The sequence below is a fragment of the Epinephelus lanceolatus genome, chromosome 1, assembly GCF_041903045.1.
Source record: "Epinephelus lanceolatus isolate andai-2023 chromosome 1, ASM4190304v1, whole genome shotgun sequence".
NCBI lineage: Eukaryota > Metazoa > Chordata > Actinopteri > Perciformes > Serranidae > Epinephelus > Epinephelus lanceolatus.
In genome coordinates, this window is record NC_135734.1 from 48305245 (window position 1) to 48332505 (window position 27261).

The window sequence follows — 27261 nt, forward strand, 5'->3', positions numbered from 1 at the left end:
CAGTGGGGGGAACAGACAGTATGAAATGTTGCTGGTCTCACATCTGACTTTACATTTTAATTTCTGCATGGAAAACTAAAGTAACAAAAAGCTAAAATTATGATGCATTGCCAGCGCCTCACACACACAAACACATTCTAACAATCAAAAACAAACAGAAGCAAAATCAACACCTCAAGTTTAATAACCATTATTTATGACGTGTTCACTCATTCATAAAATTTAACATCACCCCTTTCAAACCTTTTATTTTTAATATCTGTAACAAAACAAAACACAAATATATACAGTATCAAAAACAACAGAAGAGCTCCGCCTTTATCTAAAATAAAAATAATCAAAGAAAACAATTTAAATCTCTTTGCAAAGTTTTTAGTGCAGCAAAATAAATAAATATCATCACTTCACTCATTGGTATCAAAATGGCCATCACTGAAGTTCTGCTCAGACAGATGAGTGGTTTAAAAAACAACTGAACAGACTTGTGTTTGTGTTGCACAGATAACATTTCTATGTAATTGTACAGTGAGCTCTTATTTTCATTTTGTATTAAAATACAGTTCACAATAATAAACAGTTAATGCTTGTATTTAGACGATGATGTGAAAATGATTTCTATGGGTCTTTTCTATGGGAAATTTGTTGTTAATCAAATGATTATTTTCACAATTATTAAACAAAAACATTAATCTGTGGACGTCAGAGAACAACATTAAAATAAAACTGAGCTTTAGATCAGTGTCCCAACACCTCTGAGGTGGTTTAAGGCTTATTTTAAGGGTGTGACTTAAATCCCTAAAGAAAGGTTTCTAAGAAAATGTTCATCAGTAGCTTCTAAAAGGCAGAGTTGTTGTACAAGCAGCACATTCTTGATTACAGTCGTGGTTTTCTTGTTTCCACATTAAGGAAAAACAATCAGATTGAAAGATGAGAATAACATGAGCCCTGTCCCAATTAGAGCGGCAACAATTAATCGATATAAATCATATAACTACTCCATTAATCAAGGAAACCACGCAGCGTAGCTTTACAGCTAGCTCTCTAATCTTGTTAGCTTGTTGGCCGCGCAGCGAGCTGTAACCTAACTACGCTGCATGGACCTGGCATTGATTGTTTCCTAAAATTAGCTGATAAACTAATTTTCTAACCACCCCCAGGAGTCCGGATGAAATAGCTAATGTCCACTGAATACAGTATTTTGATACTTTAGCTACCTAGCAATTCTTCTGTGTTAGCATGGACGCTAGCATGAGTTAGCATCAGCCAGCTTAAACCACACAATCACAATATTTCATGTCATATTTTTTTTAACACAAAGGGACACTGAATTTAATGAATTTACTGTTCATCAGTCCAAAAATGAGACAAGAATTTGCTAGCGCACCCCGCTGCTCAGAGCGCACTCTGGCACCAACTGGACCGTTCATAAATTGGGAGCGCTGTTGGAATGTATCAATCTGTTATTCGTACACTACACTCCTCAAGCAGCAGAGCGCCGCACAGAGTGAATGTGTGATTAATATTTAACCGTTTTTTAATTCATGTGGAAATAAAACACTCCGTTACTTCAAATGACATCAAATTGGACGAAGGCCTTACGAACGCTCCCAACATCACTGGGGGGAGAGCAGACGGCAGCTCGGCAGATGGACCTTCAGTCAGCGCAAACCTCAGCCGTGAAGTCTGTCTCCGAGCTGCTGCTGCAAAATTTATATCACAGAAACGGAGTATATGTGGCGGGTGACAGTTGTTTGTTGATGCTAGCGGACCATTTTTAAGCTAACTTTAGCTAATGTTGCACGCTGTTGGGAGAAGTTTGTCTCTAGCAGTGGTTCCCAACTGGGGGGTCGCAAGTCCATTCTGAATGGACCACAAGTGACTCGCAAGCGTGTTACATTTGTAAAAATCACACTTTATTTTTAAGTACAGTGAATTTCCAGCACAAAGCTTTTACCTTGAAATGCTGTTTTCTGCTGTGGAGCAAGTGACTAAGGGACAACTCCTTGACAGAGACAGCAAACTAGTTTGACGACATGGCCAAACGCAAGTATGATGCTCAATGTATTAAACTGTGTGGACCTTGAACTAATGACTAAGGGGAAATCTGGACCCCGAGGCTGGACCAGCTGGGGACCACTGATCTTGAGGGTTCTTTGCCAGAAAGGGATTTCTTGGTTAAGGTTCAGCATGTACATCGCGTCACATCCTTTGGATTCTCTCACACTGAACACTGCTGTTCACAGGTTGTTACAGGCAACAGAGGAAGTTGGGAAATGTCTCCGTTTTTAAGGGACTTTACAACCTGTTCATGCACTGGCTATTTAAAATGATTGAAGTTACATACAGAACCTTTATGCCTTTAGTGATTAGTTAGGTGGCACATTATGAGCCCACACTTTTGCTTTGTGACAGGAAATGTGTCCTTTGTGAAAACTTTCATGGGGATTAAAATGATGAAATTGTAATTTTCACAAACACAAAACACTGTTGAGCCTCCTTCAGCACTTCAGTTGTTTAAACACATTCACAAATGTTTCTATGAGACTAGCTTTTTGTTGGCGGAGTGATTTATAAATAAATATCTCTGTTTTCAGGAGGCTGAAGTTAAGTTTTATGTACCATGATGAGGTAAGCATTGGTTTTCACTTTAGGCGAGATGCAACACTGATAATCAGGAGTTTGTTCATTAAAGAGCCAACTGTGTAATAAAAAGGAGTGAAAGTAAGACAGAGTGAGGAAAAAGAAAGAAAGACAGATTTGTAGGCTTCCAGACAAACTTTTGAAAATAGTTTCCCCCCAAAAAAGCAAACCAGTTTTACCTTAAATGTAATCAGGTAAACATAAAACAACACAAATAAAATATGGATATCAGAAATTATCAAATCAGAGGGAGTTTCCAACTTTTGATGTTTAAAGAGGCTTCAAAATAAAAGCCCCAGCAGAGCAGAGTGACTTCCTTCAAGAAAAAAAATCTGTGTGAGAGCTGGTGCTTCGCAGTAAAAGATGTCCAGGGTGGAGCAGCGGGATAAACAGTGCGTCAAAATAAAATTCTTCTAGGTGTGGCTGTCAGGAGGAAGTAGGCTTCAAAATAAAAGCCACCCTTGCAGGCGCAGGTTCCAGGTAAGGGTGAGGCTTCAAAATAAGAGTGCTCCAGAGGAGAAAGTGAAAAAAGGATGTTAAGTTGTTGTTTGTTTGTCTCGCATGGCAAGAACAAGATTTCTATATCCCATCTCTGCATGTGTCTGACATGTTGAGTGTTGTGACTTTGCATATGACGTTGTACCAGACACACACACACACACACACACACACACTCCCTGCATGTGTTCGGAGGATAACTGTGGCTCTGACGGTCTTTTATCCTCCTCAGTTTGTGTTTGTTCCCTTTGTGGATACATGAGACCTCCAGCAGTTTCTCCATTCCTGGTCGAGGCCGCCAGCCTGGTAGCGTATGTGTATGTGTAGCGATGTGTGTATGAGTGTGTGTGTTTTATTTAAGAACTAGTGTTGCCTCTGAGCCGTCTTTCCTCTTCAGATACAGTCCGTAGCTGAGATGGTGTTCCCTTCTCAAGAAGGCGTAGAAATAATCTGACACCAGCAGAATCTGATGGGGAATAAATATAAAGACATTGATCATTAGACATAAATAAATCATCAATAATGTTTTAAATGAGAGAGCAGGCTGAAAATACAACATGATTACTAAATAACAACATCAGACATAAGTCTTTGGTTAACTCTGTAGACCGTCCTACCTGTGCTACGTTGAACAGCAGTGTTATGGCGTAGTAAAAGTTGGAGTTGGCGCTGCCAGCGTAGATCCACAGGTGCCAGAGAACCGGGAACAGAGCGGAACAAGCGAGCAGGACGCAGGACACCAGGAAGATGTTCCTCAAGACTGAACAGGACATGAAACCAGGAGAGAGATTATTTATTTCATTGCATGATTACTTTTTGCCTTTTATTTTCATGGTGTTAATCGAGAAAATTCCCAGATGACAATAAATCTCATTTCAATAAAACAATTGCTTGACGAGTACACGTTGTCAATCTGTTGGTCAAATACTTTGTTCCAGAGTGAAACACCTCAAAGTCAGTGTACAAATTTCAGACGAAGATTGGCATAATATGTGGAAAATACACCATTCAACCACTAATTTGTGAATGAATGAATTCTCATGGAACAATCTGATTAGTTTTGCATCTCCATAATTGCCAGAGCTGCTGGCGAGAGTGCGGGTCTTTGGATGTAGACTACTCTCATGCTTTTTGGCAATGTCAGAAAATAACAGTATTTTGGGAAATGGTATGTAAAGAGCTTGTTGTAAGACCGATGTTGTTTCATCTACAACCACAAATGCAGGCGAATGCAGGCCAAAATTTTAATGGTCTACTACTTAAAACTCATCTATCCATCCATTTTCAACCGCTTATCTGAAGCCGGGTCGTGGGGGATGAACAAAGTATTCCAGATGCCCCTGTCCTCAGCAATGTTTTCCAGCTCCTCCTGGGGGATCCCAAGGCGTTCCCAGGCCAGATGAGATATACAGTACAGGCCAAAAGTTTGGACACACCTTCTCATTCAATGCGTTTTCTTTATTTTCATGACTATTTACATTGTAGATTCTCACTGAAGGCATCAAAACTATGAATGAACACATGTGGAGTTATGTACTTAACAAAAAAAGGTGAAATAACTGAAAACATGTTTTATATTCTAGTTTCTTCAAAATAGCCACCCTTTGCTCTGATTACTGCTTTACACACTCTTGGCATTCTCTCCATGAGCTTCAAGAGGTAGTCACCTGAAATGGTTTCCACTTCACAGGTGTGCCTTATCAGGGTTAATTAGTGGAATTTCTTGCTTTATCAATGGGGTTGGGACCATCAGTTGTGTTGTGCAGAAGTCAGGTTAATACACAGCCGACAGCCCTATTGGACAACTGTTAAAATTCATATTATGGCAAGAACCAATCAGCTAAATAAAGAAAAACGAGTGGCCATCATTACTTTAAGAAATGAAGGTCAGTCAGTCCGGAAAATTGCAAAAACTTTAAATGTGTCCCTAAGTGGAGTCGCAAAAACCATCAAGCGCTACAACGAAACTGGCACACATGAGGACCGACCCAGGAAAGGAAGACCAAGAGTCACCTCTGCTTCTGAGGATAAGTTCATCCCAGTCACCAGCCTCAGAAATCGCAAGTTAACAGCAGCTCAGATCAGAGACCAGATGAATGCCACACAGAGTTCTAGCAGCAGACCCATCTCTAGAACAACTGTTAAGAGGAGACTGCGCCAATCAGGCCTTCATGGTCAAATAGCTGCTAGGAAACCCCTGCTAAGGAGAGGCAACAAGCAGAAGAGATTTGTTTGGGCCAAGAAACACAAGGAATGGACATTAGACCAGTGGAAATCTGTGCTTTGGTCTGATGAGTCCAAATTTGAGATCTTTGGTTCCAACCGCCGTGTCTTTGTGAGACGCAGAAAAGGTGAACGGATGGATTCCACATGCCTGGTTCCCACTGTGAAGCATGGAGGAGGAGGTGTGATGGTGTGGGGGAGTTTTGCTGGTGACACTGTTGGGGATTTATTCAAAATTGAAGGCACACTGAACCAGCATGGCTACCACAGCATCCTGCAGCGACATGCCATCCCATCCGGTTTGCGTTTAGTTGGACGATCATTTATTTTTCAACAGGACAATGACCCCAAACACACCTCCAGGCTGTGTAAGGGCTATTTGACCAAGAAGGAGAGTGATGGAGTGCTGCGGCAGATGACCTGGCCTCCACAGTCACCGGACCTGAACCCAATCGAGATGGTTTGGGGTGAGCTGGACCGCAGAGTGAAGGCAAAGGGGCCAACAAGTGCTAAACACCTCTGGGAACTCCTTCAAGACTGTTGGAAAACCATTTCAGGTGACTACCTCTTGAAGCTCATGGAGAGAATGCCAAGAGTGTGCAAAGCAGTAATCAGAGCAAAGGGTGGCTATTTTGAAGAAACTAGAATATAAAACATGTTTTCAGTTATTTCACCTTTTTTTGTTAAGTACATAACTCCACATGTGTTCATTCATAGTTTTGATGCCTTCAGTGAGAATCTACAATGTAAATAGTCATGAAAATAAAGAAAACGCATTGAATGAGAAGGTGTGTCCAACCTTTTGGCCTGTACTGTATAATCCCTCCAGCGTGTTCTGGGTCTGCCCCGGGGCCTCCCACAAGTTGGACGTGCCCAGAACAACTCTAATGTGAGCCGCCCCAGGAGGATCCTGATCAGATGCCCGAAACATCTCAACTGACCCCTTGGCCAATTTAGACTCACCAATTAACCTGACGTGCATGTGTTTGGATTATGGGAGGAAGCCAGAGTACCTGGGGAAAACGCAAGCTGACACTGAGAATATGCAAGCTCAGCACCACCTTGCTGTCACTACCAGTAGCGGTAGCTTGTAAATGAGACGTTTAACAAACACTGGTAGAGGTGTGAGGTGTTTAGGGACATCTGTAATTTGTAGCTTCAAAAAAACTGGGTTACACTGACGTTCTTACTTTTGAATGGTACTAACAGGGGAACCACTTCTTCTCCCTGCTTTATGTATTGAATGAATTGAAATATCTCAACACGATTAGATGCTTTACAGTGAGCAGAAACCCTCTGCACTTGTCCAAAAAAAAGTATATATTGACTAAATGCTTTGATGATTAAGCGTTATTGTAAACAGCTAAGTTGGAATCTATGATCAGAGTGATTTCAGACAGGTTTAAGAAATATTGTCCATGTAACCGCTCATATTAAGAGACCTGGATCGAATCTTGTGACAATTAATATGCAACATTTTTTTGTGTTTTCTTTACTCACATCTGTGCAGGTGACTCCAGACAGGAAGGAAGGCCATGTAGAGAGCGATGTCTCCCACAGTGGGGTAAGACTTAAAGATGGAGATCACAGCTAACTGCATGAAGATAAGAAACACCGGATGCTCCCTGTAACACAGACATGCACAGAATAAAGAACAGAAATGAAATAAAAAGAACAAACAGCAGCGTTGCGTTAGCTTTGATGGTGTGCGAGTGATGCAGAGGACTTGCTTGAGTTTGATGGACAGCGGGATGGTGTAGAAGAAGACGTTGATCTGGAAGACGCAGAGGAAGAAGAGGCGGAAGTGTTCAAACATCTCAGCGAAGAAATACCAGAAGAGGCCGATGTTTGGGGTCAGGTCTGGTACTGAGAGACTGGAGGGAAGAGAGACGGTCAATGCTACGACCACAACTGGAAAGAATCTGATCACATTTAAAGCTAAAGTAACTTTTACGAAAATAATTTCTTATCAGTCTTACTTTTAAAACTCTCTCAGTTTCTGTCCGGTCTGGTTAGTCATATATTACACAAGCAGTTTTACTTTCTAGGTAATTTAGGTCACCACTCACATGAAGCCATAGACAGACGGCAGGTAGTCCCACGAGCCGAGCAGGAAAAAGGAGAGGCAGATGATGACGAACAGGCTGCCCAGGTACATGAAGGCGTACTGAGCGATGAACCACCAGAAGCTGAACCGCCGGAAGTTCAGTGGGATATACCGATGCTGGATGAGAAGGCACGGAAACATGGAATGGCATGAACGAAAGGCAGATTAGTCATCGTTATTTGTGTGCTATTTCTATTATTATTACTATTATTTCAGTCACTACGGCTGCTCCTGCGCCAGCCGAAATGTGATTGTAGTAACGTAAGAAGCACACCCAGATGTCAGGAGCTACATCTGAAGTACCGTACGCAATCAATGCAAGCCACTGAATCCTCCACAACAAGTTCCTGCAAATGTTTCACAATAAAAGCCTGTTTAGAAAATGACGGGATTCTCCCAATCGAAAAGATAAGGGGCTTTTAATTTGAAAAAGATACAGGAAGTGTTGAGTTTGAAATGAAGGCAATGGGAGTGGACTAAAAGTAAAAATATAAAAGTACAGAGATAATACATAAAGACCTGTTTATAATGTAGTCTGTTTCAAATGAGGCTGGTAGCCTCTGCAGTAAAAGCCCCGCCACTGTTTTTTATTTTATTACTTTAAATCCACCATTATGAAGAAATAACATTCTTTGTTAGCTGGATGCTAATGGTGGTGCTCGACAAGTTGTGCCTCTGCTGTTTCACGCCATCATTTTTCCTTTTTACTCTGTGTGGTAACATCCCTACACGAAATATAATAAAGGCTGTGGTGCTGTTGTCCTACAGTTTCCATGGCAGCAGGTCACTCTGTGTTTCTACTGGTCAAAGTGACGGCTGTGACGGGAGCAGTCATGAACGACAAAAAGAAAATCAAACACACTGGACTTGCTGCTGGGACATCATGAGGCATCCCAGACTTGGCCTTGGTTGACGTCTACTATGACACACTACACGAGATGAAACGATGGATTATCGTGCACGACACTCATTTTCATTCACAATCCAAGCTGACACCGTGCAATGCTGCGTCGGGCAATAATCAGGCTGACATCATGTAGTGTGAACCAGGCATGAAATACAGGAAATTATAAGGTAAAGGAGAAAAGAGCAACAGAAAAAGAGGAGGGGAACGCACATGTCCATTCATACAGAACGTACCTGCATCAAATAGAGCAGCGCTGGAGCGCACAGAGTGAGAGGATAGATGGACTGATATGTGGCCAAGGACAGAAATATGGCACTCAGCAAAACATTGTCTGCAACACAGACACAGAAAAACTGCAATTAAACAGTCACTGTATGATTTAATTGTTGCAGCCATTTTAAGTTTGACAATCAAAGCAATTTCAAAGTGCTCCTTCTTATGAATAAAATAACACACTGTGCTAACAATAATGAATGAATTAGTCGTGTCTCACGCAGGCAGAAATGTCAGTTATGGATCCAAAACTGTGGAATGCCTTTTGAAGAATCACATCATGTTTATAGCTGGAATCAAACGTTACCTTTTATTGTAGCGAGGATGAAGAGGGCGATGACGACGTTGTTCAGGCCACAGGTTGACTTGGCGACGCAGGACAGGATGGTGAACGGGTTCAACAGGTAACTGTGAGAGAAGAAACAGTGAGATACAACAAGCAACTTTTTAGAAGGTTGTGGTTTTTCCTTCATGGCCTTTTAGGCTACAATCACCACTATTATCAAATATATATAAATATCTAAATAATGTGAACTTAGCATTTTCTAAAATGTCTTTGCAGAACTCTGGTACCTGTTGCACTGTCCGTGTCTGTAACGACTAACAACCAATCTGAGCTCAAGTTTTTGTCTCCAGCAACTGTGTGCTTCTCCTGGTTTGCGCTGTTGGCTTTGGTATTTTTTTCTACCCAAAATGCATTGCAGTCTACGTCACTTCCTCTCTTTGGTTCGCTGGACAGTCCGTTTGCATTTCCAACTGTAAGCGAACTGCACCAGGGTTCACTTGCAAGTGAACCGAGACCCCCAGTTTTCAAGTGGACCAGGGTTTGCTTGTTTGGTCCACACCAGAGTTCACCAGAATGAGCGTTCACACCACTCCAAATTAACCAAACTATCCGTGGAAGTGGACCAGTGTTCGTTTAAAGCGGACCAAATAGCGCCAGTGTGAATGCGTCCTAAATCACTCTGGGAGGTGTTTGATACTTACAACATGGCAACTTTCAGAGGGATGTAGTACATCTCTTTTGGGCTTCTGATGAGCTCCAGACAGTCGAGGGGATAGCGGTCTGCCTCCAGAGCAAATTTCTGCTTCCTGAACTGAAACAACATCAACACCTTGTCAAACATGTCACAACACTGGACAATACCCCAAATATACCACATACTGCACTGAATATCAATGTATCAGTAAATTTAATACACTAACAATGAATCCATGTTTAATCTGTAGAAATTATATCATTCATTGATCATAACTCAGTTATCATACGATGTCCATATCAATCTTGTGTTTCCCTGAGCCTCTATAACAGAGGTGGTGAGTGCAAAGTTATCACAACACAAACAGCCACAAAAGCAATATCTCAATGTCGAAAAAGACTGGAATTTCCCTTTGATATCGAATTTTTTCTAAATCTATTTTTCGTTTATTTTTGAAGAAACATCACAGTTGTCTTACCACTTGTTTGTTGTAGTCCTTCACTATCATGTAGAGAGCCACAGCAGTGATCACATCTGCCAACTAACCAGACAGAAAGACAGAACGAGCAGCTGAGCCTCAAAAAATCCTCATAAAATCCATATACTTTATTTTCAAATCACTGGAGGCAGAATTTTTTTTTGTCACGGGGAAAGCAGTTTAAATTATTATGCAGACTGCTGGCTAACATGACAGAAAATCATCCTGTATACTAACCAGAGCAAATCCGAAGCCTTTGCATCTAAATTAGTTTTTAATAGTGTTTTATGACAGCTCAACAGAGAAACATTGGTGTTGGAAAGATTCAGCCAAAAACATCATGTCTTGATTAGTTTATAAACACATCTTCATACGCACCATAAATGTTATCTCTGCATAGTCCACCACAAAGTGAAAGAGGTAAATGATGAGAGGAGTCTGAAGAGAAAAGAAAAGGAAGTTTGGGATCAGAGCACAAACACAAACATGATGTTGGGTCAATAACACACATTTATGTAGATGTTATTGTGTTTCAATTCAATTCCATAGAATTTAATTTATCCAAAGGAAATTCTTGTTTACTAAGACTAAGATATCATGGTAATATTGTATCGTAGGGCCTCTGGTGATTCCCACCCCTCGTATTTGTGGGTGTATATGTGTGTGTGTGTATCTCACCTCATGGAAAACATCTCCAGAGTACGGTGAGACTCCCAAGTCAAGAAGAGCCAATCCTTCAACAACTATTAACAAACAAACAAACAAACAAACAAACAAACAAAACAACATGTCAGTAGGGTTGCGATGATATGAGATTTTCACCGTACGATAACTGTCTCAGAAAATATCAGGGTGTCACAGTATTACATCATTATTATTACTATTATTATTATTATTATTATTATTATCATCATCATTAGTCAGAATGACCCTTAAGGAATAAAAATAAAAGGTTTATTTTTGGTTGGACGAATGTTTTATATCTATAATTAAAACGTGGAACTATTTTTTATGTGTACAAATTCTCCCTTCTGAAAATAACTAAAATAAAGGTGACAGTCTCCGTCCAGCTGCAATTTTATTTTTAATATTATAAATAAGCAAATAAATCACGGCGTGATGAGCGTCAAAATTTTCATATCACAGTATATCTTCAAACCGGTACACTGCTGCAACCCTACATATCACAGAAAGACAGTGCCATTATCCAGCTGTGGGCTGTCATCATCATCATCATCATCATCATCATCATCATCATCATCATGTCCTCTCTTCTCTCAGTACAATCGGCTGCAGGATACAATGATGCAACTTCCTGTTACAGCTGCCTAATGAACAATCTATGAAGGGTGGTGGTGGTGGTGGCAGTGTGTGTGTGTGTGTGTGTGTGTGTGTATCCCTTTATACAAAAACCACAGTGTGTCTCAATTAACGGACTTCACTTCAGCACGACGTCCAGAGGTTGAAATGAGGCTTCATATTTTGTTGGTAGATACAGAAACTAAACAGTTTTTATTAAAAACTGGAAAAATGCACATTACAGGAGCTAAAAATCTGTATTGAAACATTTTTTGTTTTTTTTTTTGTTTCTTACTGTTTTTCAGTTTTACAAATAAGTTTAATGCAGATAACATTTTGGGTTTTAAAAATAAAAAAGGCAAGAGGACAGATAAAAAAAAAAACATTAACAGAAGATTAAAACAAATACAAAGGGTGAAATGTAACTGGGAGGTTGTGGCATTTCCAAATGTACCACCCTGATAGCATTTTAAAAGCTGCAATCTTGAAATAATTAGCTCCTTTAAGAGAACTACCCTCTGCCAGGACGCTGAATATAGCCATCAAATGACAACACCAATGCTCTTTGTTCTGGGGGAAATCTGCAGCAGCTTTTGGAGGAGGTCACGACAGAAATGAAAACATGCCTTCAAAACCCGCTTTCAGGTTTAGAAGGCATGTTTTCTTTATAAATAGGTGGTAAAATAATACAAAATACAGTTAGTTTAAGTTGTGTGCCACTCCCCTGAGCCAACATAAACACAAGTCCCTCCCATGTGCTTAAAAATTAATTTTACATGCCTCCCCTTTTTGCACCACCCCGTCCCCTCACATAAATAACGAACAGTCCCTTATTGGAAACTGGTTATATTATCATTGACAGTGAAGCACAGTCAAATGTACAGTAGTGTTTAGAGCTGTAGTATCAGGAGGGCAGTATTAGTACTCGAGTGAAGTATAAACACTCTGAAATGATAATTTAGTTAATTTCCACCCCTCGTGTCAGTGGTTAATGACTCTTATTGATGGTTGCTGCACCATCATCTTTGAACATAATGAAGAACCTCCATTAGAAAATTAACGAGTCAAAACTAATTCACATCTAGAGCGACATAAACCACAACGAAGCTGTTTTATCAGACTCAATGTGGCGTTAGTAATCTTTCTGAAAGAGAACGGCAAAGACAGTTTTTATTATCTTTATTGTTATTTTCTTCTTTTAGCTAAACCGGTTGCCGACCTATCACCGGGTAACAGCGCCGAGGAGAGGAGGGAACCGAAGCCGCGTATCAGCGGGAAAATTCGGCCCCAAAAAGCCGCTACACCCCGCTTACCTCTCTTCCAGGCGGTTAACGGAGACACCACCTCCACCCTCTCTGAGATCAGGTCCGCTAAACTGGATCTGTACAGAGCTGCGCGGACCGTAACGGCTACAATCAAAAGTAGAGTCAGGGGAGCCGCCATCTTCACAAGGAAGCTCTCTCCGCCCTGCGAGGTGCACCATGGGAAATGAAGTCTTGTTGTTGCAGAGGAAACTGGACGGGACGGAATCGAAACGGAAAATATATTAGACGTATATTAAATAAACCAATAAATAATACATATTAGGCTTGATTTGCATCATGTTTATAATGATAATAATAAAATAATAAAAAATAATAATTTATTATTATATAAATAAATAAATAAATAAATAAATAAATAAATATTATTATTATAAATAAATCAATCAATGTATTTAATATTATAAATTGCTACAAAAAAACCGTTGTAGGGTTAGTTTTCAAACTTTTTCCTAAGGTCAGTAGTACACAGTGAATGTCTCTTTTTTTCAGTCAGCCAGTGAAGGGAATACGGAACCATAAGCCCTTAGTATGTTTTCACCCCGGGACTCTTTATGCGTTGGATCAAAACACAACTGACAAAGCTCTGTAAAGTTAGACACATTACACTACTGGGTTTCCGCTAAGAACATTTTTTCATTTTATTAAAACAAAATTCGCTCAAAATTTTTATTTAATCTATTTTCAATAATTGACATACTCAAAGTAATATAAAGACTATGAGGCATGCAGTGTACTTTTGAAAGAAAGGTTTCCAAAAGTAGGCCTAATAATAATTTGTAAGGAAGAATAATTACCAAAAAAGTCTTCTGATAGTAGATAGTCTAGATCACATCTAGAGATAATGTAATTTATAATAATTAATTGTAATGTAATATTAAACATTTTTTTGAACTTATGACTCAGTTTTATCAGTTCTGCACACCTTGCAAGGTGAGCACATTATATGAATGATGCTTGTGTTTAAAGAGTATACTTTATTTTTTACTTTTAATAGCAAAATTAGCAATTGTGTTTTTGATACGTGTTTCACTAATGCAATACAATACAAAATTCATGTTCAGTGTGGTTTTATTCGTGCACTGCTGCTGTAACATGAGAATATCTACCTACAAGAAAACCCCAATTTCAGGCTTGAAGTTCACTTGAAATGTGGTTGAAAGCTCAGGCAAAAATGTCAGTTTAATTATTACCTCTATATGAAGTTGAATAAACAACCGTATAGAGGTAGGGCCGACCTGAAACTTTTTTAAAAAACAAACAAACTGATTTATATATCAAAAATCTATCTTTATTATATTTGTAAAATTTGTGTAATTATTATTATTAGTCGGTTACTTTGTTGTTTTTTATTATTATGGTTATTATCATTTAATTTTTTAGTTCGTGGTGTTTGTATTCTGTGTTTTAAGAGCCACTGTTTTTAGCTTTAAAATGTTTATTTGCATCAAAGTTAGTTGTCAATCACGTTTCACCGGTGCTTTTACTTTGAAAAGGCCAAACAGGAAGTGGTTGCAGTTGCTGTGAAATTGTGTCTTTCGTTTTCGTTTCTTCACCTGAAACTGAATTGATGTTGTTATAGTGGTTAGATTAAAGAAACATGGCGGGCCTGGAGGTGTTATATACCTGTGTCGGTGGCAGCATTAGCTGTCCACAGGACGCCGTTGTGTGTTTCGTTCACTGGGAAATGATAAAGAGCGGATACAGGTGCATCGGGTCCGGAGACGAGGTAAGTTAAACTAGCTAACGTTGATATTTGCTTAAATAATCTCATGTGTTAACCAGAGGCCGCGATACACCAAAATCCGTTTAAAATTTAACGCCATAATCGTTGGTCAACATCGCAGTAGCTGTTTCTTTGGGAGACCATTTTAATATTGAATATCCATGAATAAATGACAGATTTAACAAACGGTTACCACTGGTTCGTATGAGGAGTTAGGGGATAGACAGGATCTGAACTAGATTTTAAGAAAAATACGCGCTGCTTTGTGGATAACTTATGTGCCGAATTGAAGAATGGCGCTTAAGCTGTTCATAATTGTATTTTGGTCCGTTTTCACTGAGGTTATTGATCTGTGCTTAACAGAAAGAAATTAATCTGTCAGTTTTTCAACGGAATTCTGTCCGCACCAACCTGCCTCGGCTGCTCAGTTTAGATTAGCTTTAGCTTCCTAAATGAACACTATTCATGTTATCTAGCAAACTGTTATCACTGATAAACATATTATAGCTTTGTTTTAATGAGCTGTCGTGTTTAATGCAGCAGTCACCAGCAGTTGTTTTATAACAGAGTCATTATGACGAGCTCTAAAATCTGTCATGTCATCTTATGCTAGCTAACCGAGTGTTGTGCCACTTGGGGCCAGACACTCTGTAACACCACAGTACAGACAGTGTTCAGATCCATCACTTCAGTAAAAGTACAAATACCACACTGTGGAAATATTCCACTGCAAGTAAAAGTCCTGCATTCAAAACCTTCCTAAAGAAAAGGTTTTTGTATCATCAATAAAATGTAGTTGGAGTTTGGATTATTATTATTACAGCTGTATTACTGTGTCTGTTGCATTTTATTGCTGTAAATGTTTAAATTTGTGCTCATTTAACTTCAGTATTTACTGGTGGGTCGTTAAAGCTACAGCAATACATCATATTCTGCACTGCTCCAAAAATAATGGAACACTTAACAGTCACAGCGTAACACCAAGTCAGTTAAACTTTGGAAGACGGAAGATTTTGAATCAGTTTCAGCTGCTTTGGTGCAAATCAAAGTGACAACAGGTGCAATGGAGAGGCAAAAGCAAGACAACCTCCAAAAAGGGAATGGTTTTACATGTGGCGTCCACAGACAGTTGCGCTCTCCTTATCCTTCCTGACTGATTCTTCTCTAGTTTGGTCTTCTGCTAGTGTCCTTGTCACTACTGGTATCATGAGGCGGTACCTGCAGCACAATCAGGTTGCACAGGTTGTCCAGCTCCTCCAGGATGGCACATCCATACGTGAAGGTTTGCTGTGTCTCCCAGCACAGTCTCAAGAGCATGGAGGAGATACCAGGAGACCTGCCATTACATGAGGAGAGCTGGACAGGGCCGTAGAAGGGCATCAACCCAGCAGCAGGACCGGTATCTGCTCCTTTGTGTGAGGAGGAACAGGAGGAGCACTGCCACAGCCCTACAGAATGACCTCCAGCAGGCTACTGGTGTGTATGTTTCTGACCACACTGTCAGAAACAGACTCCATGAGGGTGGCATGAGGGCCCCACGTCCTTTTGTGGGACCTGTGCTCACAGCCCAGCAGTGAGTAGCTCGAGTGGCATTTGCCAGAGAACACCAGAATTGGCAGGGCTGCCATTCTCTTCACAGATGAGAGCAGGTTCACACTGAACACATGTCACAGGCTTTAAAGAGTCTGGAGTAGTGAATGTTCTGCTGCCTGTAACATCATCCAGCATGACTGGCTTGGTGGTGGGTCAGTGGTGGTCTGGGGAGGCAGATCCTTGGAGGTTTGCACAGAACCTCCATGTCATAGCCACCAGTACCCTGACTGCTGTTCGGTACTGGGATGAAATCCTCAGAGCGATTGTCAGACCAGAAGCTGTTGCAGCGGGCCCTGGGCTTCTCCTGGTGCAGGACAATGCTCGGCCTCATGTGGCCCTTAAGGGGTTGATGATTTCGGTTTCCATTGACCGTTGTTACATCATTTTGTTCTCAAATAATTATACAGTGTACATCAGTAAAGATTTTCAACTTGAATTATTGTCATCAAGATCTGATGTGTGACTTAAGTGTTCCCTTATTTTTCCTGAGCAGTGTATAAGATCATTATACTTACGTAGTGTGCCTGTCCTGTGAGAACCACACATCTCTAAAAAGTCAACTTGTCATAAAAACAGTTTTCAGCTTTGTGACGATGCATTTTCCTGCTCATTTAAGAGGGTTTCTAGAGAGTTTAAGGAGGAGGATAATTTTTTCAACTCATCCTTCAGTTTATCACAAACATTCAGAACCAGCACATCTGGAAATACATGGTTTTCACTGGACAAGAGGGGGATGACAACTGGAGTCAGACAAATGCAGTGGAGTAAAAAGTACAATATTTGCCTTGAGAATACTCAAGAAAAGCACAAGTACATGTTCTTGGTTACATTCCACCACTGACTACTGAACACATTCTGAAGAGTTTGTCCTGACATCATTATTATGTGCTCTCACCGTCTTCTAACACCCTCCATTTTCCCTCTGTCTGCCCCTGTTGTGTGTGCCATTTTCCTGTGTCTCTCCCACCTCCAGCCTCGCAGCAGTGATAAGAAGTCCGAGCTGCTGCCTGCTGACTGGAGCAGCAACAAGGAATTGTACAGTCTGCGATATAAAGCCAAAGACAGCGACACCCAGCTGCTGCTCAAAGCCATCGCTGTCGACTCCACCTTGATCTTCAACCTGATGGTAGGAACAGCTGAGTATTGAGTCGACTCTGCAGACAGACGACCAGCTTAAATGAGATGAATGATGAGACAAAACAGTAGATGCTGCATCCATAATCTGTTCACCAATATAATCTGTTCAGTTTACTATTAGCCTGATGTGTTTGGATTAGATTTCTGTTTTGTCCTGAGGAACAAATGTGAAACAGGTATTGATCTTTTCCTTGTGTCATCTTAACGCATGCTCTCTGTATGTGTTTGTGTGTGAAGACCCCAGGCACACAGCAGGTGTCAGACTTGACAGTGAACATCAGTGATCATGTGGATGCTGACCAGTTACACACATTTGACAGGTTGGTGTAATTTTTTTTTGGCCATAACTTCATAACTCACATGAGAATTGAGCCTTCCTAACCTGGCTGACATTGGTGATCTAACATAGGCTAACTCCACTTGATGTAGCTATACGTATATAGCTAGCTAGCGTTTTAATGGATCCCTAAGGTCCTCTAATTCTGGTCCATTAAATGTCCCCGAGAGTGGAACTAAAAAGTGTGGTGATGCTGCGTTCTGTGACCAGTTGACATCAGACTGTCTGATTCAGGAGACAGCTTCAAACAAAATCTTAAAACCTATCTTTTTAGACTGCATTTATGTAGCTTTTATTTAATCAATTGGCATCAAACCTAATTCGTATTTTGTGTGTGTGTGTGTGTGTGTGTGTATGTCTGTGTAAGTATGTGATTGTGTATTTTAATCTTTAATTAAACCAGCCGATGCCTGTTGGTTATATATTTTTTCCTGACAGCATGCTTTTAGTTTAATGTTTTCCATAACAGGATGTTCAATCATTACCAACCAGAAAGCACAGGACACTTGTACCGTAGATCGAACTGCACAGACCAAACTTTATTTAGATAAATGAAGTTAAGAGCAACTTTTTCTTCCAGTGTGTTCAAGGATGCAGACAGTCTGTCAGAGAAGGTGAAGACTCAGCTGCTGCCATCCCAGGACAGACCGACAGGACAGAGGGCAGAGAGGAAGAGTCGGAGGGAGGTGGAAGAGGAGGCTGAGCAGAGACGAAGAAGAGAGGACAGCGACCCCCTCCGCATCCCCAGCAGACAGCCACCACACTGGTGAGTGATGACAGGAAGCTGCCTGTGTAAATTTACCTTGACACAGAAGTGTTCTTATGTGTAAATATCTGCTAAAAGCAAATGAATCCCATCAGTCACACGGCTGTATTTCATTCAGAATATACTGGGATTTAATTTCATTAGTTTAAAATAGTGTATTTGCTTCTCATTTGCATTTTAATCAGAGGCATTAGTAATAGACAGCTAATAATAGGGAACTAAACCATGTTTGGATTTACGCTATTTCAGGCTCAGTACACCCAAACAGCCAAATTAATTCATTTTTTTCCACTGCTGGATTTGCAGTCTGTACTTTCCTATAACTGGTTCACCTGTTTACTTCCAGGAAACTACAGTGTAGAGACGTTATAAGAACCTTTTGTCTTCCATAAATAGAAAGAAATAGGGCAAGGTCATATCATAGAGCCTTAAAGGTGGGGTTGTTAATGTTTTTAATGCTCTTAAATCTACTGGCACAAATCCAAAGCCTCATCGTCATCATTTTATATAGAAACAGTGTCTTAGTTTTAATTTAAGTATCAAAAATAATGTTGTGCTTTTCCAGGGTGACATCTCCTCATTCATGCAGACTCATGACATTTTCCAACTGTTTTCCACCTTCTGTGTGCATAACTGCGTTGTTATGATCATTAAATCATAATAAATCCAGCCTATAAATAATAAATAAATCTATCAACCGTCTGAAAGCTGTAGGCTCGACTGTCTAAGTGGCTCAGAGAGAGTTTGTTTTCATCCTGTTCGTCGATAAACCAATCGACAGTCTGTTTTTCTGCTCGGGGCGAGTTTGCCATAGAAATCAACCACACTTGCTGTTGCCAAGGTAACCACAAGTGTTGCCAAATCAACCAGGACGAGAAATTTTATGGATTCTAACTCAAAGTCATTTTTCCAAGCCAAAATGTCAAGTAATTATTCCCTTGTTTCAGTTTCTCAGCTGTGAGGTTTCGCTGCTGCTTTCTTTGTCTGCAGCTAATGATTAATGTTTGTCATTGATTGATCTGCTGATTATTTTCTGAATCAGTTAAGCAGAGCCCAAGATTTTTATTTGTCACACACTCAGACTGCCTCTACAGTGTGCAGTGAAATGCTTTGTAACCCCCTTCAGTATGGAAATATAATATAAATTATAGCTGCTGCGCAGCAATGGGTTGGGTCCGGGCATTTTTAGGCAATTCTGAGCAACAAGTAGAAGAATTGGAAGACATTTAGGAATTTAGCAACACAGTCTGCCTTTTGCATCAGCTGAGGCTTGAACTCACAACCTCTGAGACTAAGAATCAATTTCTCTCTCACTGAGCTAATTAGTCAGTGACAATTCATGTGTAGCTTCACAAACTGACTAAGCCAGACGTGCAGGTTTAGCAGCCGTCCGTGCATGGAAAAGCAGATTTCAAACCACTGTAAAAAAAATTCAGTTATCAAAAAAAAAAATCTGAAAATACACATACTACATCTAGACAGCATGGACATGTTGGTAATTTGTTTGTAAACAATGATTGATTTGCTCCATAAGTGAAAAACTGATGTTTAAAATTGCCATTTTTACATTGACTCCAATTGTTCACATTAGAGCAAAATTCAAAAAATTCTGTCAAAAATTCAGTTTTTGAGATAAAATTCTGAAATTTGCCACACATCATCTACCATGACTCTAGAATTTTGTCATTTTTTCATGAACATTGAAGATTTATTTAGCAAGAATTTGCATGTATATGTTTACAGTACCGTTTACAGTCAAACGTTTTGATGCACTGTAGGCTCAATTTTTGATAAATCAAAAATCTGAGAAACATAGTTTTTGTAGGACAGTCTGAAGATGCTCTGTAGCAAGTTTGGTGTCAATTGAGCAAAAATTGTGGGAGGAGATAGGTTTAAGAAGTTTTGCAGTTTTTGAAAAAAACAGAGTGATGGACTTCATAATTTTTAATAAGTTTAAATGTACAAAAGTTTCTTCAGTATTGGGGCTACAGTTTGATGAAAGTTGTGAAGTTGTAGCACGTATGGTAGATTTGTTATGAATTTTTGAACTTGAGACGCTTGCTGTAGCGCCACCATCAGGACTATTGGCTTGAGTTAACAGCTGAGGATATCTGGCATGAGACTGGACCTTTGTGCAAAGTTTGGTGAGTTTTCACCCATGGGAAGTATGATTTCCTCGGAAGAAGAAGAAGAATATCTAGGATTACAATAGTGTCCTGGCAATAGTGTCCTGGCAGCTTAGCTGCCCAGACCCTAAAAATACATTATCTACATCAGAGAAAGAAGATATACACAAAAGCCCCATTTCCACTAACACTTTCAGTGGTCCGCTTAGCGTTTCCATTGCAAACAGTACTCTTAAACGTGGACAGGGTTGTTGTCACTCACTGCTCCGTCCAGCACTCACTGCATTTCCTCCTTTATCAGTCTGCACCTGGTTTATCGTCCACAGAACGAGGCTGCACGCCGACATTTTCAGAACAAAATAAAAACAGGCTGCAGTGAGAGTCTCTCTCCATGGGATATTTAAAAATAGCAGGTTTGTGCATTTAGTCCTTCTCAGGCAAGCTCTCAATTGAGGATTAGAATATATGCAGTTCACATAATGCGGTCGAAACTAATATACGTAAAGCTTTATGCACCTTAATTGGAAAGTTGAGTTGAAATCAAATGTCCACCCTCTTGACTTGACTCCTTGTGGACTTTAGTTGTATGTAAAATGGGTACTGTTTAATTGAGTATAGAAGTGAGCTCAGAGGAGTAAGAGTCATAAGAAGGACTATTTTGATCACAGGTTTCACTTCCTCCACAGTTATTTCCTCAACTGTATGATAAAGGTTGAGATCTACTGAATTAATTAACCAATTGTCTCAGCTCTAAACTGAATATCTTCCACTTTGGACTGTTAGTCACAAAACAATTTGATGATGTCACCTTGGGCTTTAGGAAGTTGTGACTGTTCTATAGACCAACTGGTTAAAAGATTAATCAGATTAATAATCAGATGAATTGATCGTGAAAATAATTATTAGTTGCGGCCTGAATCCTGATTGAACTACTTAGGATTGTTTGGATAAAACTGAAATGAAAATGTGTTTGGGTGGATTCACGTGTGATTAAAGTGTGCCAAACAAGAACACGACAAATACATGAGGGACTTGACTTTAAAATAGGTAATACACACACACACACACACACACACACACACACACACACACAGAGTTCATGCCTTGTACAAAGTCTAGACAGGAGCTGTTGGTCGACTACAACTGCAGAGAATAAATGAGGGCAGAACTCGGGCAGCTTGAGTGTGTGTGTGTGTGTGTGTGTGTGTGTGTGTGTGTGCTCAGATTGAATCACTCTGCTTTTCGCTCTTCGTCTCATCTCCCTCCTCTCCCCCCTCCTCCTCCCCGTCCTCTTTGCTGTTACCCGATCAGATGAGATGCGAGGTGATGTCAGCACTTTATCGACCTCGCTTCTGTCGCCTCCTCGTCTCCGGAGAGGGAGGGAGATAAGGAGGGAGGGAGATCAAAACAGTGACAGATGGAGAAAACCAAAATCTGAAAGAGAAAAGACGTATAAAAGGGAGAGAAAATAATAAAAAAGGGATAAGATGCAGAATGATGGAGAGAGGAGCGAAAGAGATGCAGAGACGAGGAATGATGAATGAGAAAGCAAAAACTGAGTCAGGGCTGCAGAGTGCAGAAAGTGTTAGAAAACAGGGACGAGGAGGACAGACGAGTGGGGAGGGAGGAAAATGGACAGAACAGAAAAGATGGCGAGCAGAAGATCTCTGCCTACAGTGTGTTTCCACTGTGTGATTCACGCTGAATAATTATAACTACTAATGGGATAACTGGGATTATGAATGGGATGTGTAATGTATAATGTTGAGTTATAGGATTAGGGTTGTAATAAATTTAATTTTATCCATCTGTGTGGATTCTGGGTCGCTGCATCAGCAAAGAGTGTAAGAGAGATGACAAGTGAAATTTAATCAAAGGGCCGCCGCTAACAACCATCTTTATGAATGATTCATCTCTTCTGGATTAAAGCTGTAGTTGGTAACTTTTATGAAAATAACTTTGCGTCACATTTGCTGAAACTGTCATCATCCACACAGAAATACATGAGACAGATAATGTGTAGTGCCTCTAACAGCATTTGCGAGAATCTACCACAGCGAAAGGAGGACAGTCAGTCAGAGCTGAGGAGTCTCGAACGCATCATGTCAATCGCTGCTCATCAAACTAGGCAGCGCTGATCAAATATCAATCAAGATTCTGCATCGCCTATTTCTCGCCTCAAATGTTTTCAGAACCATATTTTAGTGTGTGACCTGGCCGCCATGTTGGATACAGTTGAGCCAAAACCAAGCACCACCCATCGACCAGAGCAAATTCTCATTTTACAGCCTGAAGGCCTTTTATTTGTCCAAATTGTCCCACGTCTAAAAATAAATACGACCTCACGTTTTGTCAGTTTTTGCACACTGAGTCCGAAACTTTCGTCGGTCATTAATATTTTCGTAACAGATTTGACTTTCTGCATTTTTTGCATCCGTCAGAGCCTTTAGAGACGTTTGATCAAGAGTCAGTGAAGCCTATTGTTGTTACTTCTCATTGGTTCTGGTGCACCGCTTGACAACAGCATTGTATCCTCCCGCAGTGCTCATTGGTTGGTTGTTTTTTTATTTTAACTCAGCTCGAACTTTTCGATTTAAAGGTCTGGACCCAGGCATTTAAAGATTTAAAGGTCTGGACCCAGGCAACACTAAAATATGTTTCTGAGAACATTGTAGGCCAGAAATAGGCGATGCAGTTACATAATGTTGATAATAGTTTTGACAGTTTGACGGCAGCTCACGAGCAGTGATTGACATGACTTACAGCTGCTTTAGAGACTCCTCGACTCTGATTGATTGGTTTCTGTGAGCCGCGGTAGATTCTAGCAAATGCCAGTAGAAGAACATCGAGTGGGAGGAGGAAAATAATTTTTTGTACCAGGCTGTAAACGTGTATTTCTGCTGTAAAGCTGGGCATTTTAATATGGGTGTTATAGGTATTGACTTGCTTTTGAAGCCTATAAGTGGCCAAGAACTGCAGTTTTTGACACTTCACGCTTCATCTTCTTGGCCCTGCTGGTTGCTGCTTGGTTCATCTTAAACAACCCTTTAATACTCCACCCCCTCCTTGTTTCTGTTATCCTCGCCTGAAGTCTTTCTCTTCAACACTGCATTAAGTCCCGTACGTCCTAACCTTATTCTTATAAAGATTATATCTTCTTTTCGACACCCACCTCTGTAATTTCATACTCTTAACAGCTTTGTATTTCCTATATTTTCTGCCAAGATTTTAGAATAGATTTTGTGTCAGTTCTACCAAACGTTATTTCACAGTCTCTGTTTTAAAGCTCTTTTCAGCTGCCTCATTTCCCTCTCCTCCAACATGAGCTGAAATCAGATGTTGTTGGATTTACATCTTATCTTAACAGCCTATGTTGGTTATTCAGTTCTGGTATTTTCAATTAAGAAAACACTGACATACTTACATCCTTTCATTTCTTTCCAGCAGCTAAAGCATCATTTTTCGGTTTTTGTCCTCACGTCTTGTCTATTGCAGCGCATTTTTGTAGCACAGTAACATTTCCACAGCGTTCCCTTATTAGTCTGAAACATGTCATTTAAAAAAAGTGAAAAATGTCGATTTAAATTTTTCTTCGGAGTATTTAAATGTATGGTGTATCAGACCAACGACCCAAAGATACTCAGTTTGCAGTCATAAAAAACAGAGAAATGCAACAAATATTCACATTTGAGAAACTTAAAATAGTATTAGCCTCATAAATAATCGATTAAATAACTTTTCTTTCAGGCACGACCCCATGATTCCTCCGTTTGCAGCTGGAGGAGCAGATCTGGATCCCTTCGGGTGAGTCCGTCTCTCTCCCTCATAAAAAACCCTCACAAATAATTCTTATGGAAATGGTTTTGCAGATATATATTTAAGCACCAGTGTGGTTTTTGTTCTAATCTGGGATTTTGGAGGATGAACAGTCCGTCCACGCAGTAACAGACAGACAGCAGAGGATTACTGGCGCTTGTCCAGACTCCCTCTGCCAGCTGAATGTGAAGCTCTAAACACAAATATCTTCAGGATGCACCGTGGACGGACAAATCACAGTTTAATCCAGTTCAATCTAACCACTGAGTCGACCACAGAGGGACCGAACAAAGGCAGACTAAATATTGAGAGCCCAGTTGCACCTTTGGTTCACTAATGATCAAGGGTCAGTTACACTTCTCCCCCGTCATGCAATACCGCAGGGACGTCAACTAAATGGAATTTTGAATGATTTCATTCTTTGTCTTTTGGGGTCAAAACTTTTTCAAATGTAAAAAATACATTTGGTGTTTAATCATACAGTTTTTATCTCTGTTAGAGGAGCCATTACTGAAAGAAATATAACAGCTGATTCCAAACGTTTGAATGGCAGTATATGTAATTTATCTGACAGTTAACATCAGGTTGTTCCTCACCCCTGCATCATCCACTATAATCATGGGATTGAACTTCAGAGGAGCATCAGTGTCATGCCAAACATTCATTAAACTCAGATTAAGTGAGCTACCCTCCTCCCTCTCCTTCTCTCTTTCCTGCCCCTCCCCCCCCTCTCAGGACTCGCGGCGGTGGTGGCATGATAGTCGACCCGTTGAGGTCGGGGTATCCTCGCTCTGGCTTTGATCCATCAAGTGGGATACCAGACATCCTGCCTCCTGGAGCTGTTCCCCCGGGGGCTCGCTTCGACCCGTTTGGACCCGTCGGACGACACAGACCAGGGTAAGACAAACACACACACACACACACACACACACACACACGTCTCTCTCTTTGTCCTCCCTAAAGGAGGACACTCAAGTACACTTTTCTAGACCAAAACATAAATCATTTAAGCATAAAAATGTCTATTAAAACTACAGTTTACAACGTTTATGAAAATAAGTTTAGGAATCTACTAAGGCCAAACGAAAACAACCAATCAGAGCCGAGGAGTCTCTAACGCAGTGGTCAATCATGTCAGTTAGGGATGCACAATATATATCGGCCGAAAGTGGGACATTTTTACAATTATGCATTATTCAGAAAATTAAAATCATAGCCAGTAAATAATATTCGATAATACGAAGCCAGACTGCTTTCATTGATTTAACAAGGGCAGCATGAGGGTAGGGGCGTAGAGGGAAGGCCATTTGACAATACCCCAGAAAATTTTCCTCATTTTCACAGCCTAATGTCGGCAGGTATGAAGAGTCAGAACTGTTCTTTGTTGTGTTAGCAATAGTGATGTCAGTTTAATTTGGTTAGGTCAGAGCTACAGAATATTAAATCAGCCATATTTTTCCTTTCTTACCCTCAGGTGTACATAAACTACAGGTTATACACTTAATTGTGTAATATTTTTGTTGTATGTTTTTATTCTGTGAAGCACCTTGTGCTGCATTTTTAATGCATGAAAAGTGCTATACAAATAAAGTTTGATTTGATTTGATTTGTAAAAAAACAAATGTGAAATTATAGGTTATTGGCCATGAGAAGCAGGAAATTATCGGTTGAAAAAAATCCATATTGGCGCATCCCTAATGTCAATCACTACTCGTGAACTGCAGTGAACCTGTCAAACTAGGCAGCAGTGATCAAATATGAATCAAGATTCTTTTGCTGCATTGCCTATTTCTTGCCTCAAATGATTGCAGAAACATAGTTTAGTGTACCGTTTAGCTGTGAAAAGAGACAGTTGGTCTGGGCGGTGGGTGGTGGGCGGTGGTGCTGTCGCACCAACGCCAACGCGGCAGACAGGTCAAAAACTGATCAGGTAATACAACTAGGGATGTTCCTGGTGACTCATTTCCCTGTCGCTTGAATGAAAATTTTAATTAAGACTAGTCGACTTGTCTAAAAAAGGGAAAACACGCAGAAAACAGTCAACATTTAGCACAATTTATTGTTAAGTATTTGAAACATTGTCCCCCAAAATATTGTGTGCATTAAGAGCCCTTTGAATCCTTTAATCACAATCTTCAACAACCATGTCAGATTTTAAATGCCGCTGAAGTATGAGACACTTTGCGCTGTGCGTTATGAATATGAACATGAAGACAGCTCAGTCAAAAGTTAACCACTGAAATAACATCTAAAATAAATAACTGCCTCTGAAGTGTGCCTCTGTAGCACCCACTAGTGGTGGGTGGCTGCATGACAGTTAAGCAGCCTTGTACATGAATAAAACACTAATTGCTTTAACCAACTAATATTTCTGGTGCCGACTAGTGAGGGGGCGGACGTTTAATCGTTAAGACGTCTAATTGCGTGCATCCCTAAATACAACAATGACAGTTTTTGTGTGTCTGTGTTTTTCAGGCCGGATCCGGACCACATGCCCCCGCCTGGCTACGACGACATGTTCATGTAATACCTGCTTTCCTACTTCCTGTTTTACTACTCACAACAACATCCTGCCCTCCAGCCAATAGGAAGCCAGGAGGAGTTCTCATCTTCTTTATCTCGTCGAGGATTTGATCTGATTTAGTGGTCCCAAAGTAATAATGTTTGCCTTTACATTTTCTCCTGTTTTTGAAAAAGAGGGTTTGTTTTCTAATCGTTGGTTTCATGTAACTAATGTACAACACATGTATATAACTTATGTCGACATACCCGCCTCCATGTGTTAAAATCAACGCATTAGTGGGTTTTTTCCTCTGCTTCCTAAAAGATCGAAGTCAGTTTAGATTCTTGTAGTCCCATTAAACTGCAACTTATAATTTATTCAGAATAAAGGAAAAGTCACTGAATTTCTCTTGTGGATGAATTAGAAAAAATAAAACATAATTCTTTAGAGTTGTTTTTGTTTGGATTGTTGTTGATTTAACAACATGGTTGAATAATTGTGTCACACCAAAATAAAAATCTGAGACTTTA

The 27261-nt window shown here is 40.2% G+C and overlaps 2 protein-coding genes across 3 annotated transcripts; one reads left to right on the top strand and one right to left on the bottom strand.

Moving 5' to 3' along the window:
* Positions 1-161: 161 nt before the first annotated feature.
* pigu (phosphatidylinositol glycan anchor biosynthesis, class U) lies at positions 162-12872 on the bottom strand. Of its 2 annotated transcripts, none has more exons than XM_033627697.2 (12): positions 12719-12872; positions 10785-10849; positions 10485-10544; positions 10107-10169; positions 9636-9745; positions 8956-9056; positions 8609-8706; positions 7431-7585; positions 7092-7235; positions 6862-6986; positions 3756-3898; positions 162-3604 (listed from the first exon to the last, which is right to left on the bottom strand). In XM_033627697.2, exons 1-12 carry the CDS (start codon positions 12846-12848, stop codon positions 3491-3493), a joined length of 1308 nt encoding a protein of 435 aa, XP_033483588.2. In that variant the 5' UTR covers positions 12849-12872; the 3' UTR covers positions 162-3490. The 2 variants fall into 2 exon arrangements, with proteins under 2 accessions (XP_033483588.2, XP_078027702.1); XM_078171576.1 differs by having other exon boundaries at positions 6862-6982; positions 7088-7235.
* Positions 12873-14217: 1345 nt separating this feature from the next.
* Positions 14218-27261, top strand: psmf1 (proteasome inhibitor subunit 1). Its single transcript, XM_033625709.2, has 7 exons — positions 14218-14456; positions 17020-17172; positions 17421-17503; positions 18101-18286; positions 24160-24216; positions 24964-25125; positions 26704-27261. Exons 1-7 carry the CDS (start codon positions 14328-14330, stop codon positions 26753-26755), a joined length of 822 nt encoding a protein of 273 aa, XP_033481600.1. The 5' UTR covers positions 14218-14327; the 3' UTR covers positions 26756-27261.